The sequence below is a fragment of the Pteropus vampyrus genome, unplaced genomic scaffold (genome assembly GCF_000151845.1).
Source record: "Pteropus vampyrus isolate Shadow unplaced genomic scaffold, Pvam_2.0 Scaffold353, whole genome shotgun sequence".
NCBI lineage: Eukaryota > Metazoa > Chordata > Mammalia > Chiroptera > Pteropodidae > Pteropus > Pteropus vampyrus.
Genome location: NW_011889134.1, coordinates 1095577 through 1111196, shown reverse-complemented (window position 1 = coordinate 1111196; position 15620 = coordinate 1095577). Strand labels below are relative to the sequence as shown.

General features: G+C 37.7%; 1 protein-coding gene across 1 annotated transcript in view; it reads left to right on the top strand.

Annotated features, from left to right (window-relative positions):
* Positions 1-14708, top strand: part of GCLC (glutamate-cysteine ligase catalytic subunit) — a 43264-nt gene extending 28556 nt beyond the window's left edge. The window contains exons 6-16 of the mRNA XM_011379090.2: positions 50-183; positions 4713-4787; positions 5234-5350; positions 6004-6142; positions 6589-6701; positions 7192-7284; positions 7597-7701; positions 11571-11652; positions 11732-11835; positions 11911-12031; positions 13096-14708. Of these exons, the coding sequence (XP_011377392.1) occupies positions 50-183; positions 4713-4787; positions 5234-5350; positions 6004-6142; positions 6589-6701; positions 7192-7284; positions 7597-7701; positions 11571-11652; positions 11732-11835; positions 11911-12031; positions 13096-13307 (1295 nt within the window). The 3' untranslated portion in view covers positions 13308-14708. The remainder of the gene's footprint in view (positions 1-49; positions 184-4712; positions 4788-5233; positions 5351-6003; positions 6143-6588; positions 6702-7191; positions 7285-7596; positions 7702-11570; positions 11653-11731; positions 11836-11910; positions 12032-13095) is intronic.
* The last annotated feature ends 912 nt before the right edge of the window (positions 14709-15620 follow it).

Here is a 15620-nt window from a genome sequence, read left to right as displayed (position 1 = left end):
CTCATTTCTTTCTCTTTCTTTCTTTTCTTTTCTTTTTTTTTTAAATCAGTTTTTAAGGACAAGAATACACCATCTCCATTTATAGAAACATTTCCTGAGGATGATGAGGCAGCAAAGGCTTCTAAGCCTGATCATATTTACATGGATGCCATGGGATTTGGAATGGGCAATTGCTGTCTTCAGGTATTGTTTCAAATGTACAGAGAGGCAGAGTGTCCTCATCCATTTCTGTTTACTAACTTTCTATAGCAAGTTTCCTTTATATAGCATGTTTCCCCATTGGATCCGGTTGCAATGGTAGCCGGTAGGCCTTTCTGAAAACCGGTGAAGTTATTTTAGTAACTTCATTAGAAGCTCTCTCTTCACAGAGAATTTACAGAATCTACAGTTTATTGCAAAGATAACTTAAAATGTGAAATATTTTGAAGTCACTGTCTCTAATCTTTTTGTATGCCTAATTTTGCTGCCATCTAGTGACAATCTAGCTTTGAGCTTGTAAACATTGCTCAAATCTCTTAACTGTTTCTGAAAATGAACTCTGATGCATTCCAGCGATTTTGTGATCCAAGGGAAGGACTTAAGATTCTTATATTCATGCAAGGCCATATAATGGTATAAAAAAAAAAATATTTATCAGCCCATGTTTGCCTTGCCCCTGACTAAGTTACACAGAAGATAGAATAGCCTTTCTCTGTTTACTGTTAAAACTTTCCCTGGATCTAATGCGATCACTGGTGCTTCTGGCAGTGATCGTGCCCAAGCTCACTTACGACCTGGATGGGAGAACACAGAACTCAGCAGGTAGCACATGGGCCTGCATTTGGGTTTTGTCTGTTTCTGGTATTTGGGTAACTCTCTTCACTTTTTTTTGGCCTTGGTTTTCTCATCAGTCTAAAAAAGGGTTTATATTAAAGCCCCTGTATTTGGGTAACTCCCTTCACTTTTTTTGGCCTTGGTTTTCTCATCATTCTAAAAAAAGGTTTATATTAAAGCCCCTTCTAGGTCCGACTCCAAGCTAATATTTATTTCATTGTTTTTATTAACAGAAGTATTTGTTTTAACCTTTAATTTATTTCAAATCATTTCAGAACAGGAGTAGGAGTTGCACAAAATATACATTTTCAAGTTGAAAAATTCAAATAAAAGAGAGGCCTCTTGTTAGATTTTATCTGGTTCTAATTACTTTGGCTCATCCGTGTCCTTAGAGGCCGGGTGCAGTGCACAGCCCGGCCCCCATGCGAGGCGCCCTGGGCCTCCAGCCGGAGCATGCTTGGTACAGAGGCCAAGAAACCCAGCGTCCCCATCATCTCAAACAGCTGAAGTGTAGACATGTACCTTCTTGCACATATATCTCTGATGTGTTTATTTTTACAACTATATATAACCAAAATAGAATGCCAGAGTCATGTGTTTTAAAAAAACCATAGCCAAAGGTAAAATTTTTTTCCTGCTTTTCCTGCTGTATATGTTTGGTATAAAATATGTAGCTTCCAAACAAACACAGGCCAGAAAGTTTTCTTACAAATGGTCATGCCTCATTAAAAAAAGAGACTTTTTGACTTTTAACGGCATATCTGCTTTCCTATCTTAATTATAAATATTTCCAAAGAGAACTATTAAGCTCTAGAACTTATAGTGCCTGGCTTTAAAATTATATCAGTTCTATTGGAATACCGATTGCCTTTCTTGGTTTAATATTAAACCCCAGGGTGTTTTGCCAGGAACAGCACAATTGGCTTTATTCCAAAGGGCTGTTCTTTCCCTTGAAACAATGTATTTATACAAATAAATGTGTCCTAATGGTAGGTAGTTAACATGTTTGTTGCCTGTAGATATAATTTTACATCCAATTTAAGATTCGTCATGGATTTAGGATTCAATTTTTTTTTCTCAATGGCACGTCCAGCACTCCAGTTTCAGTACTCACAAAAATCACAGGTCATGTGAAGTGTGTGGTAAATGAGACAGATTCCACAAATCCCCACAGAAATCCCTGCTTTGTCTCTTAAGTAGAACACTAGAAAGTGTTTTACAGTAAAACAAAAAATAGCTTTAATTTTTTAAGATTAATGGAAACCTTACTGTATAAAACAAAAAGCATTTTAACCACATTTAAATTCTTCTCTTGGGGAGCTTTTCAAGAATCATTTAATAAGTTCATGTCAGTAAGTTCGTGCATGTTGTAAGAGGTCTCCCCACCCCCAAGAAAATCATGTGGCTTAAAACTGCATTCTAGATAAATTTTAGAGTAGATGTTTAGGTTTCTAACATCTGTTTTTCATACTTCTCTTTTTTTCCCCACCCTCATCAGTTTCTAGTGACATTGCTTCTCTTCTCTATGTACTTTAAAAGGATACCAGGAGCCAAAACTGTTTACATATTTATACCTTTTTAAGGTATTAGAATTTTTTTCTTCCTCCTCCTCCCCCCAACCGTAGGCATTATCTGCAGCAATGTTCCATTTAGTTTGACAGTGGCTGTATCAGCTCTAGAGTAATGAAGCCAGTTACTAAATATATTTAGGATAAGTCTCTTCACTGCTGTAACAACTGTTGGATCCCAGGTACTGTTTTTAAGCATACTTTTCTAGGGTTGGCTTTTCCAGGGTTGTCTAGTATGTACTAGGCCATCTAAGAGAAGCCAGGCAAAAAACTGAGAAAAGAAATCTCATCGTAAGACCTTTTTAAAGACAAAAATAACAGACACACAACTAAAATACCTAAGAGTGAAGAAAAGGAACCTAAATAAACTAAGAGCTTCATGTTCAAAAGAATTCAGCAGTCAGAGCACTCGGAGAACATTTAGGTATTTTTAATCTCAATCCATGTATAAATCTGGCCTATAAGGTCACAGTTTTTCAAGTATCTCCCCATCTTATAAAAATAAAACTTACCTTTGCTCCTGTGTTCTCTTTAGTACCCTTTTTCCTTCAAGATACTCTCATTTAATAAATATTTATTAAGTACTTAGTGTAGGTGGCAGATACTGTTCTACACACTTGGGATAAAGAACAAGGCAGTAGATCTCCTACCTTCCTGAAGCTTTTAGTAATGGGGTCACAGCACATAAGTATGTAAATACTTTGCTTACTATCTCCCATATCCTCACTTCTCATTTAATCTTTACCCATGCACAAACTGACTTCTGAGTTTCTACCTTTTTGCAGAAACTACCCTTCCTGATTATCAGTGACCTAACTGCCAATTCATCTCAATCTTTATTTTAACCTTTGATACTCTTATTCCTTGATATCGGGGACTCAGCTCTTCTCCATGTTGAATTAATTTGTAGTGGCTGGTTATTTTAATGAAAATATAGCACTGACTTATAGGAATTATAGGAAGAATGGAAATTATAGGAAGAATGGGTAAGACTGGAGGAAAGCAGAGCAGTTAAAACACTGCAACCATCAAAGGAAAAGTTGAGGAGGACATGGGAAGAGGATATAATCACTTTTGTAAATGATTTTCTATAGTTAGTCACCACACTGACATGAAATGCCGTTGTAATTCAGCATGTGGACTGTGACTCTTCCAGTAGAAGTTCTCTGCTTGTAAAAAATGCAAAGTTGAGATCTGGCTAAAACTATTGGAACTAAAATGTTGGGATTATGACAATAAACATATTCAGTCAGCTGCTATTTCAAGCATTAAGCACCTAAATCATTTCCTGTACCAACACTAAATTTAGACTGTCATTATTAAATAACAGTAACAGGAAATTTGAACTGTTCCCAAATTGCAGTTAATACAAAAGCTAACAACCATGACTTGTATTCCTTGCCTCTCTTCCACTCAACCCCCATGCCAAAGGAGGCAGCACTTTTTTTTGTTTGTTTTGGGTAATTGTTTATGGAGGATTTGTACTAATTATGTAATATTTTTCTCTAGCTAACTTCTAAATATCCTATTTACCACTCTTCTGCAGATTTTCTTGATGATCTACCCATCTTCAGTACATCATCTGAGCCTGTTCCCCCAATATTTCTCCAGTTTATTCTTCTGGGCACCAACCCTGGAGACCCAGCCCCTTACAGGGCTTCTTTGTCTGTTCCTTGGCCTCAGAAGCCCACCATGTCATGGGGCCTCTTCTTTCTGTCTGTCCTACGAACACCCAAGCCAAATTCTAAGTGACACACTCACTTTCTATATTCCTGGTTAGCAGAGCCTGCTGCCTTGATTCTGATGTGCCTCTTCCCATCAGCCCTCCTCAGCTTTTCCTTTGATGGTTGCAGTGTTTTTAACCGCTCTGTTTTCCTCCAGTCTTACCTATTCCAAGCTATTTCTCATACTGCCACCAGTGAATTCTGAAATCCATCATTAGCATCTCCAAATCCCTTTTTACCAAAAGTTATATAACCCCTCAGCTAACTGAAGTAAATGGGAAGCTATCGAATGAAATAAGCTAGAAGAAATGCCTTACTGAACTTCATTACTTATCTTAGTGTCTTATTTTTTCTTGACTTTTAAAATCTTATTTAGCTTAGCAACATGTTATTTATATTAGTTGTGAGCATGGTTAAATACCATTTTCTAGCAAAATTCATCCGAGACAGCTTTTAAATAAAACTCCTGTATTAAGTGTTGTCATCGATGGAATAACTATTACATACCATGCCCCCTTCCTTCTCCAATCTTTCTTAGATTTTACTCCTTGGGGAGGATGTGGGTGATTTTTTTTGTTGTTGTTAATAACTTGCAATTCTTAAATAGGTAACATTCCAAGCTTGCAGCATATCTGAGGCTAGATACCTTTATGATCAGTTGGCTACTATCTGCCCAATTGTGGTAAGTAGAAATTACATCTTATTTTAAGTACTTTTTTGTATAAAATAAAGACTACATGTGCAAAATTTGCTTACTATGTGCTGTTTAAGTCCAGTTAAGATTTCATTCAGAAATGAACTAACACAAATATGCAGATTAAGAGCCAACAGACTGAGTCTGAGCTGTAGAAGTTTACTGTTACTAATAAGACGTTTATGTATTAAAGTGTCAAGTTCAAGTGTAGCCAGCTTCCTTCTCCCATTCTTCATGTCCTTACGTTACAGTGAGGATGATTTAAATGGATCAGATCCAGGGATCTGAGTCTCCTTCTGGTGTATTTCACCATAAGAAAGCAGGCACAGGTAGTCGGGCTCTGTATGAGTTGCATAACTGATTCTTCTTGACCAGAGGTAAACTGCCTGGAGTTATTTTTCAACACGTGACATTTTGAACCTGTTTGTTTTCAGATGGCTTTGAGTGCTGCGTCTCCTTTTTACCGAGGCTATGTGTCAGACATTGATTGTCGCTGGGGAGTGATTTCTGCATCTGTAGATGATAGAACTCGGGAGGAAAGAGGACTGGAGGTGGGAACGATTTTCCTTCGCAGCCTTTTTATGTCAAGCTGATAAAATGCAGTTGTAAATACTTGAGATTTTGAAGTTTCCCTTAAATTTTTATCTTGAGTTAATCTCATGTGGGAAGAAATTTATGGGTTATAAACCTGTCTTTGGCTTCGTAGTGTTTGTTTTAAGGTTTTCGTTTTTGCATTTTTTTTACAAGCAGAGAACTTTATGTGGGAAATGCTGTTTTGTTTGGGTGGGAAGATAATTTTCATCATTTGTTAAAATCTGTATTTGTTTTATCTTCTAAAATTAGTGCAATTTTTAAAAAAATATTTCGAAAGTCATTACAGGCTTTTTTACTGCAAACTTAGTCTTTCTCTTCCTAGCTTAATAAGAATGAATGTGATCTGCTTTTTAAGAAAATGTAAAAGTATATTTAAATTATATCAGAAAAAGGCTACTTAAATTGCCTCCAGGCTTTTTAAATAAAATTTTCCCTAATAAAACATTTTAGGGTTAACTTCTTTTTCAGAGTCTTATGTTTAGGTTGCACATTTTAATGTAATTATATTATTTAAAAAAAAAAAAAGAGAACATTTTAACATAATTATTTTGGGTATTAATTTATTTCCAGATCATTTTATTTGGCATTCATTCACTTTTTTCAATTGTAGCCACTGAAGAACAATAACTACAGAATTAGTAAATCCCGATATGATTCAATAGACAGTTATTTATCTGAGTGTGGTGAGAAATATAATGACATCGAGTTGACAATAGATAAAGCAATCTACGAACAACTGTTGCAGGAAGGTGAGAATCCATGCCTTTTTTCTACATTTGATTGTACACCTTTAGTTCTTCAAAACTCTTAAACTTTTTTGCTGACTCCTGGTCTGATTTCTGTTTTTAGAGTGAAGTCTCTCACTTTTCTTATGAGGCTGCTTGTTCCTAAAGTTTTAAGTTCCAAATACTTGTGAGATCTTCTTAACTTTTAGCAAAAGGAACTTACTTTGGAGATCCATATATAGGTCCCCACCAGTGCAGGCACTATGTAAATAGCAAATAAAACTGACACTTCCCCAGGCCCCATAGGATAAAATCCTGGGCAACGTGAGAATACTGAACAAACCAGCCATTGCCTAGTCTTCTAGATACCCTCTCTTCAAACTTCCTGATCTGTCCTGTCGTCTTACTGGACTTAGAGAACAGTACAATCTTGAGCTTTGAAGTGATTCCAGTGTGACCTCTCTTTGCAGGCATTGATCATCTCCTGGCCCAGCATGTTGCTCACCTCTTTATTAGAGACCCACTGACTCTGTTTGAAGAGAAAATACACCTGGACGATGCCAATGAGTCTGACCATTTTGAGGTATCTCCTGTTTTAGATGCATTTTTACTTTACTAACCAAGGTTGAGGCAGTTTTCTATGCCTGTGAAGAATTAGTGACAGTAGAAATCTTATGCCTTTCATTACCCAGTACAGTAAAGAACTAAGAAAAATTTTAAATTGGTTTAAAGTACTTTTATTTTATGGTTCTTCTTGGTTATATCTCCAAATCTAAATTTCTTGGTCAGTATTTTCTCGTTTGCATAATGATGAAAAATTCAGGCATACTGCATAAAAATAACTTGATCAGTTATTTTAGCGCTGCTGACATATCACTCAACTTTTGTTAAACACTTGCTGTTTGTTTTCCTAGCAGGTCACACTCCAAGAAAGTCTAAATTATACCTTTTTGTATTTGTAAATTGAAGAGTACTAGGTATGGACAGTGAACAGTCTTCCCTTATTAAATATCAGATCATCTTAATACTTTCCTGGACACATGGCAAGTTGGTTTTATTCTTTTTTATTATAGAATATTCAGTCCACAAACTGGCAAACAATGAGATTTAAGCCTCCTCCTCCAAACTCAGATATCGGATGGAGAGTAGAATTCCGACCCATGGAGGTAAGACGTGCGTCGGCGGGAACCACCTCAAATGCACCTGTCCTCCCACAGCCCGTCACCTTTCTGGTGCTCTCATCAGAGGTGCTCACACTGATTGGAAGGCAGTGCAGAATCAAATGTGTGCATGTTAAAAGCAAGTCGGAAAGCTAAGGGAGACTGATATCTGAGAACAGATTGAGGGCGGAGGGCTTCTAGACCCAAATGGGGCATTTAGAGATGGCTGGGGAATGACATGATCCAAGGAGGGGCGTGTTGGGGAAAAGCACGTGTATGTGGTTAGTCCACAACTTCTCTGGTCTCCTGCTTGTCTAGGTTCAGTTAACGGACTTTGAGAACTCTGCATATGTGGTATTTGTCGTGCTGCTCACTAGAGTGATCCTTTCATACAAACTGGATTTTCTCATTCCGCTGTCAAAGGTAAGAATGAGTTTAAGTATGGTGATGGGTCTAGATATCTAGATTACTATCTGTTTTTCATTTATATATACTTATTTCAAATCTGACCTCATTTAGAATTGTTCACCCTTTAGAATAAAATGTTTCTCTACCTTATTCTTTTTAAGTCTAACCTTATGCTAAAGATTCTGGTGCTACATTGGTGGAGGTTCCTAAAAATGGGAAGGGGGGTGCTAATAGTAGTTCCTTAGCCCATTTGAAAGAGATCTAGGGTTGCATTTGAATAACCACTTTATTTCTAGAGGCTTTCGATTCAAGATGATGGTTGCAGTGAGTCCCACCAATTGATTTCATCCTCCAGTTCCCATTTTGGTTACAGTATTAAAATTAGGATGGGAAGAGTGTAACTGCGAAAATGCAAGGAAAGGTCACCTGAGTGGAACCGAACTGAAGATGTTTCCGGAGAACGTAGATGGCACCAAACTATCAGATACACAAATCAGAGTTAATCAGCCTCAACCCAATAAATACCAAAAAAGGAGCTTTCTGGAAGCAGTTTCCTGGCAGATCCTTGGAACATTTCCAGGTTGTGAGGCAGCAAATAAAAGCCTTTGGTTCCTGGCCCTGTGGGTCCTTTAGCACAATGAATGGTTTGGAAAGGCTGCTACACACAGCAAGGGGTCCAATGACATTTTAGGGCCAGAGAGAAGAGAAGTAGAGCAGCCCTGTCACAGCAAGCATGGAAGGAAGAAGAAAACTGCCTAGCCTAGCATCTGCTCCCATGATACTATGCTCCCTGCTCCCTCCACCAAGGGGTACTCCAGCCTTCATCTGTGTCACCCCCACACACTGCAGTAAGTGTGGCTGTCAGCTTGTCTCTGCCTGCTCTTCACATCAAGGCCAAAGATAACCCATAGAATTCTTTGGGCCCCCTTTGCCCATGTGAGTGTACCTGCTGGGGAGAGCAGCCCTTCTAAGGGAGAGTTCGTGTAAGCTACCAATCTCAGCCTTTGTTTAAAAATATAAATAGATATTTAAAGGTCGGTAGAAAACTAAGAACTTTTAATAGCCTTAAAAAGAAGGGCCCATCTGGGCCTGCAGAATATATAATCCTCAGTGCAACAGTTAATTTAAGAAACTGGAAAGAATTGTTAAAGAACTTCTAAGAGTGCCCTCGAAGAAATTCTAGGGAAAGGATCACATCAATAAAATAAACAAGCACTATGGACCAAAGAGCATTTGGAGAATAGGAGTTCTTAGAAACAAAGAAGATAACAATTTTAAAACCCAGTATATACACCAGGAGAGCAGATGTTGAAGAGCAAAGTCAGTGATTTAGGAAACCAAATTGAGATTTATCCCAGTAGGATGGCAAAGAAATGGAAACTGAAACATGGAAAATTGCTATGGAAAGTTCAGCATTTGTGTAATAACTTAGAAGAAAAGAATGATCTGTGTAAAAGAGATATGAGACACAATAATCCAAGAAATAGAATTTTCTTCAGTGAAAGAGTCCATTAAGGATGAGACATGTATTTAAAGAGGAACCCAAATCTACATATTTCTGAATCTCAAAAGATCAACTGTCTAGACAAGAAAGTTAGCTGCCAAGAGGGGAAAAAATGAATTAATATCACCTCTCATTTATAACATTACATACTAAAAGAGATTGAGACAAGTCTTTAGAATCCTGAGGGGTAAAGAATTACAGCCATAGAATTCTCTTCCCAGCCAAACCATTCTTTAAATTCCAGGTAATTCTAACAAAATATAATAGATTATTAGAGCTAAAAGTATGCCAAAATCTTATTTAGTGAAGGGATAATGGAAAGAGACAGATGGCTGATACTCTTTAATGCTTGCCATTTAGAGAGGTGATTTCAAAATTACATATTTAATAGTAAGAAAAACTACTAATAGTATAGAAATTGGATTTATTACTTCTAACGTGCTAGCTAACAGGAGTGGGAAAAGACAAAGAGACTTTGCCACAAAAGAGGTGTGGGCCAGGAAGTAGTTAACAGTATAGCCCAGAGAACATAAAATTGTTAAAAAGCAAAAACAAATTCGAATAGACTAAACTCTCCTATTAAAAAGTTAAAACAGATATAGCAACATAATGGCGTATGTTGTTTGCATAAGATGTACCTAACATAAGGTGGAAATGTGGAAAATAAAGATCTATGTGATGACTTTTTAAGAAAAGAGCAGGAATGATAATAGACAAAATATTATGTGAGATAGAAAGTATTAAATGAGATAGAGAAAGCAATTTTCTGTGCTCTTTTAAGATAATGTTAGAGCCATCATTTTTTAAAGACACTATAGTGGGTAAGGTATGACGTTGGTGTAAGCATTGAATTTATAAATCACTTGTACTACTTACTAGCTTCTTAACCTGGACAAGTTACTTATCCTTTCAGTGCCTCAGTTTACACATGTAGAATGGGGAAAAGTGTGGGCCGTTGTAAGGCCAAGTGAGATTCAGGGAGATAAGTCACTTAGTAGTGTACCTTGCATCTTAATAATTGACAGGTCATATAATCAAAGAATGAGAAAGGCCATAGGGATATTCAACGACATGGAGTAACAGGCTTGATTATGTAACCGCTATCACAAATCTCATACCACAGAACATCTTTTTTCAAATGCACTGAGGAAGATTTATAAAAATTAAGGAAGGTCTTCTGTTCTCAATAAGATACCATACAGGATGCATTCTCACCAAAATTCAAAAAGAAAGTCGAAGAGCATGTAACTGTTGGAAATTTAAAGTGTTTTTCCTAATAGGTTTTAGAATAAGGCAGAACTAGGATTATAGATTGTATAGGAAAGTGAAAGGCAGTGGGATGCTGGCAAAGTTCAGCTCTGAGGGAAAAATCATAGCATTAAATGCTTTAAAAGAAAGTTGGAAAATAAACCTAAGCAGTCCAATTGAGAATCTAAAGAGTAATAATAGTAAAATAATTTGTAAAGGGGAATTCATGAAAGCAGAAATTAAAAAGTGATCTTAAGTTTTGTCAAGATTAAGAAAAAAATTATTAGAAATGAAAGATGATCATAGCCATGGTAGAATTTTAGACTATTTGAATATGCTCCTAGAAGTATCTAGATTATTTAGGTCATATGTGTCTTTTTAAAAAACCACAATAACAACAAATGGAATTGAGTATGGTAAAGAGGCTTAATAATCAAAGGCTTTGTACCATCCACCTTATTTGAGTGTGACCCTCTAAATTGTGTCTTTTATATATTGAGGTTCCCCTGAGATTTCATTATAAGAAATAAGAGACAACTACTAAGATGTTTTAAAAACTCTACTTTGAGGGTCTTAAATAATTGGAGAAATGGAGAATTCACAAATGAAGAGGAATTTTTTGGCCTCATGAATAAGTTGACATGGCCAGGGCCACCAGGTAGGCAGACAGCATTGGTGACCCTCTGCCTGGAGGGCTAACCTTGTGCCAGATTTGACAACCTGCTGACTCTTTTTTCTTTTCACCACCAAAGAGGCAGCAAAACCCCAGTGATTTGGGAGGACAGAGCACTGAACTGGAAGTCAGGAGGACTGTGTCGTGTCAAGGAAATCAACCACTTGCCTCTGAGACTAGATTTCTTGCAGGGTTTGGTCATAAAGGTGCTTCGAAATGCAGACAGCATACGCGAATATGTTTTTTGTTTAAGATAAGCTTCTCTTAAAATTTTCCCGTTATTATTAAAAAGCACATACCAACTTGTGATTGAGTGACACAGGCCCCACATAAAGTAAAAAGTCTGTTATTCTGAGCAGAAAGCATTGGAGGAGACAGTTCTAATTGCAGAAGTGAGGAAGGCACTACAAACTCTGGTGAAGAGTGTTCTGACTGGCTGTGATGATTTTTCTCCCTTAGGTTGATGAAAACATGAAAGTAGCACAGAAACGAGATGCTGTTCTGCAGGGAATGTTCTATTTCAGGAAAGACATTTGCAAAGGTATTACATTCTCTTGGATTTCTAGGGTCACTTTAGCTATGACAAGCCACCAAAGCTCCTGTGCCCTCTCCTCCGGCAGGTGGCAGCGCCGTGGTGGACGGCTGTGGCAAGTCCCAGAACAGCGCGGAGCTGGCGGCGGAGGAGTACACCCTGATGAGCATCGACACCATCGTTAACGGGAAGGTAGGGGTCCTGTGCAGCGTGCCTCACCGCTCACACCTGGGGCAGGCAGCTGATGACGTGTTCTGTTCCTTGTAGGAAGGTGTGTTTCCCGGGCTGATCCCAGTTCTGAACTCCTACCTTGAAAACATGGAAGTGGATGTGGATACCAGATGTAGCATTCTGAACTACTTAAAGCTGATTAAGAAGAGAGCATCGGGTATAGTATTCTTAGTTTTCTTTCTTTGAAAGAATTTCATAATGTAGGCAGAACCTCACAATCCTACAATACTCGATTTCTTAAGGTAGTCTTTAAAAGTGTGTTTTATCAGTGCACACTTTTTCACGTTTTGACATTTCTGCAGTCGGATACGCCTTACAATCTGATAATCACTGTCTAATTAGCGGTGCATTTTTTTTCTTACTGGTTCGTAAAATAGTGATGCATCTTTAAGTCGATAGCATCTTAGTGCAATGCAGTATCTAGATCGCCTATTTGTCATTTATGTCCAGCTGTGTTTGTTTTGCATCATCATGGTCTCTTTTTGTAGGGTTTAGTAACTCTGTAGGTTAAATAAGTGACACAGCTAGGATGTCTGGCTCTTCAGCCTTCCTCCTTACAGTGAGCACCCCAAGGACCCCTTATTTGTTAGCTTTGAAGATATCATATCAATGGTGCTAACAGGTTCCCGGTACAGGGAGCCGTCAGCTGTGAATAAGAGCAACAGGAATGGTAAGGGCCTCTGTATTTCACTCAAGGCTTCTGTAAACTTTCTGGAGTCACAGAGGATACACCCCTCGAATGGTATATGTGCTAATTTCTCTTAATTCACTCTACTTACTATTCTTGATTCTTTCCACCTCTTTGAAGATTGCTCTGGCAAACTCAGGGTGTGCCGTCCTCAGACAGCTCAACAGCTCATGACACTGGCATATGTGGTCTTAACCCTCTAGCCAAAGGGGAGGACACGTGCTCTAGTACACGCGTGTTGGCTCCCGTTTTTACGAGATGGCAGTGTATTGTGTGGGTAGCATCTAACAGGTAGCAACAGGATGGATGTGTTCTAGCTGTCTGCCTGCAACCTAAAGTTCCTTCCCTGGAGAAATTCTTCTCAAACACTATGGAAGACGTGTTGTTCCCAACACCTGTCATATGGCTACACCAAAGGTCATGCTGAATTTTCTTCAGGGTTGTGTTTATCCTCGTCTCTAAATGTCAACTTAATTTTAAAAAGCATTACTAGTAACTTACGTTGTCTTTTAAATTTTTTTTTTTTTCTTCAGGAGAACTAATGACAGTTGCAAAATGGATGAGAGAGTTTATTGCAAACCATCCTGACTACAAGCAAGACAGTGTGATAACTGATGAAATGAACTATAGCCTTATTTTAAAGTGTAACCAAATTGCAGATGAATTATGTGAATGCCCAGAGTTACATGGACCAGCATTTAGGAAAGTAAAATATAGTGGAAGTAAAACCGACTCCTCCAACTAGACCTTCTGCAGAAGGAAAAATGCATTACTGTTTTATCGAAGAACTGACTGCAGTGCCCTCAGCCATGTGTGGTATGAAAACCAAATAAAAGAACCATAGTGTTTCCTGGGCCAGTAGGCCAGAAATGGATTTAGAGGCTTCCTTCAGTAGGTAAATCCAGAGTTTATACAGTGAACATGTACATAGTAAAGTATTTTTATGATTAACAGTGTATTTTAATAACATATCTAAAGTCATTGTGGACTAACTTGTACATTTTTCAATTCTTACTGTGGAGCAGCTAGCTACTGCCTAAGTAAGCATTTTGTAAATGTAATGCACTAGTAATTGTTCTATACCTGCATTCTGGAGTTCAAAATGTTTACTGTAAATTTTTTTTTTTTATATAAGATTACATGGGACCTGATTCACTGAAATTTATCACTTAAAAAGTTTGCCCTGTTTATTTTGAGTTATCTCCTTTTTTTGTGTACATAAAATCACCATTGACTCCATTGAAGGACTTCCAGGGTAACCTTGGATTTCTGGGCCTTACCTAGGATGTTTCTTTTGTGATCAGAATGGCTGACCATTGGGGCCACCTTGCTCCATGCTTTCCCCTCTCAATAAAACCCATTGAACTCTGATGGCTGTTAGAAAAGGTACTTTCCTTCTTTATTTAAATTTGATGTTTCAGGCATTAAGTTTAAAGACAACTTTGTAGGAAGGCAGATTTACCTTGCCATCGCATGTAGTGATTATTGGGGATGATTTATTTTTAAAAAGAGGAGAGTCGTTTTGCTTCCTGTGCATAATGTACAAAAGAGCTCTTCTGTTGTGGCCCTGTTTATTCTTATTGCTGCTGTGTTTAAATTTTCAAATCAAATGCAGTTGCTGCAGTTTTTGTTTTGTTACTTTTTCTCTAGTTTCCAGTACACATATTGACATACATTCTTCTAAAAGTGATTCATTCTAGATTCTACCTGGTGGATATTCCACATACTGCTTATTATCTTCTTTATGAAACTAATAAATCATGATATGCACTAAGTTTTGTGAATCAGGACCTTAAATGTTTAATTGTAAATAATTTTTCACATAATTAGAGCTTTTTGTTGAAGTTTTTCTTTCAATTAGTTAAGTTTTAACTGCTTTTGAAATAACGTTTGCATAATCTACAGTAGTTAACAGGCATCAATATTTAAACTGTAATGCTAATTTTAAGAGATTGCGATAAAGCTGCTTCAGCTAAGCCTGTTTATGTATAAATACTAGGGTTTATGTTATATTTCACACATGCATTTTGGAGGATTAAAGAATGCCTGGTTTTCATTTGCAATTTGCTTGTAAATCAGGTTGTAAAAGGCAGATAACATGTTTGTGGTATGAAGAAATAAAAGAATGGAATTAGCATTCTGAAAACTCTTGATTGTGTGAGTTGTGTAGCTAAAGGAATGTGGTGGGGTTTGTTTTTTAATTAGTACAGATAGTCTGTGAAATTAGTTTTTCATTGTGATCTTCAGGTGTTTTTTTAGAAAGAAGCATCGTGGTAAAAGCAGGCGCCTCATCTCTCTTAGTAGCTGTTATTCCTTGTGGGGAGAGGAATGATTTGGTGTTTGGAGTAAAACAAATTCACTAGCAGTGGTCATTTCAGCCAGGCTACTGCTGTGCTGAGCCACTGGTCACATGGTGAATGGCGAGGAACTTGGGTGCTGTGTGCACTCCAGTCTGAGCTGGAGTCGCTTAGACTGTGAATCAGCAAGTCCTGCAGAGAGCTGTTTTCAGTCCTTGTCTTTGGATAAATCTCCCTCTTTCACCGCACTCTCTTCCCCCTCAGGTGTTATAATATTCCTCATGGAGCCAATCTGCTTTTCTCAGCGCTCTATCCGAATGATCCTAGGGCAATGCTTGTCAAACTAATCTGCATACAAATCTCTTGGGGGGCTCTTAATAAAGGGCACACTATGGCTCTGTGGGCTGGGGTAGCACCCGCATTTATAACAAGCTCCCAGATAATGTGATGCTTCTGGTCTCTGGGCCACATTGAGTAACAAGGACTTAGATCACTTTCTGTACCTAAGTTACAGAAAAATCAATTTTAAGTCTCAAATGGGACTTGCTTTTCATTTAATGGGTTGTATCTAGATTTTTCTCTTGTTGAACACTGGGTAATGGTACTCTCTCCAAGATGAGAAAGTGAGTACTTCCTTTCATGAGCTTTACTACCTGAACACAGCTGAGGATTCAGAATTTTAAGAACAGAACTATAAACAGTGAGATAAGTAAAGAGTGTTTTCTCCTTGGTGTCTGAGTCCGCACTCAGACCCTCACTTA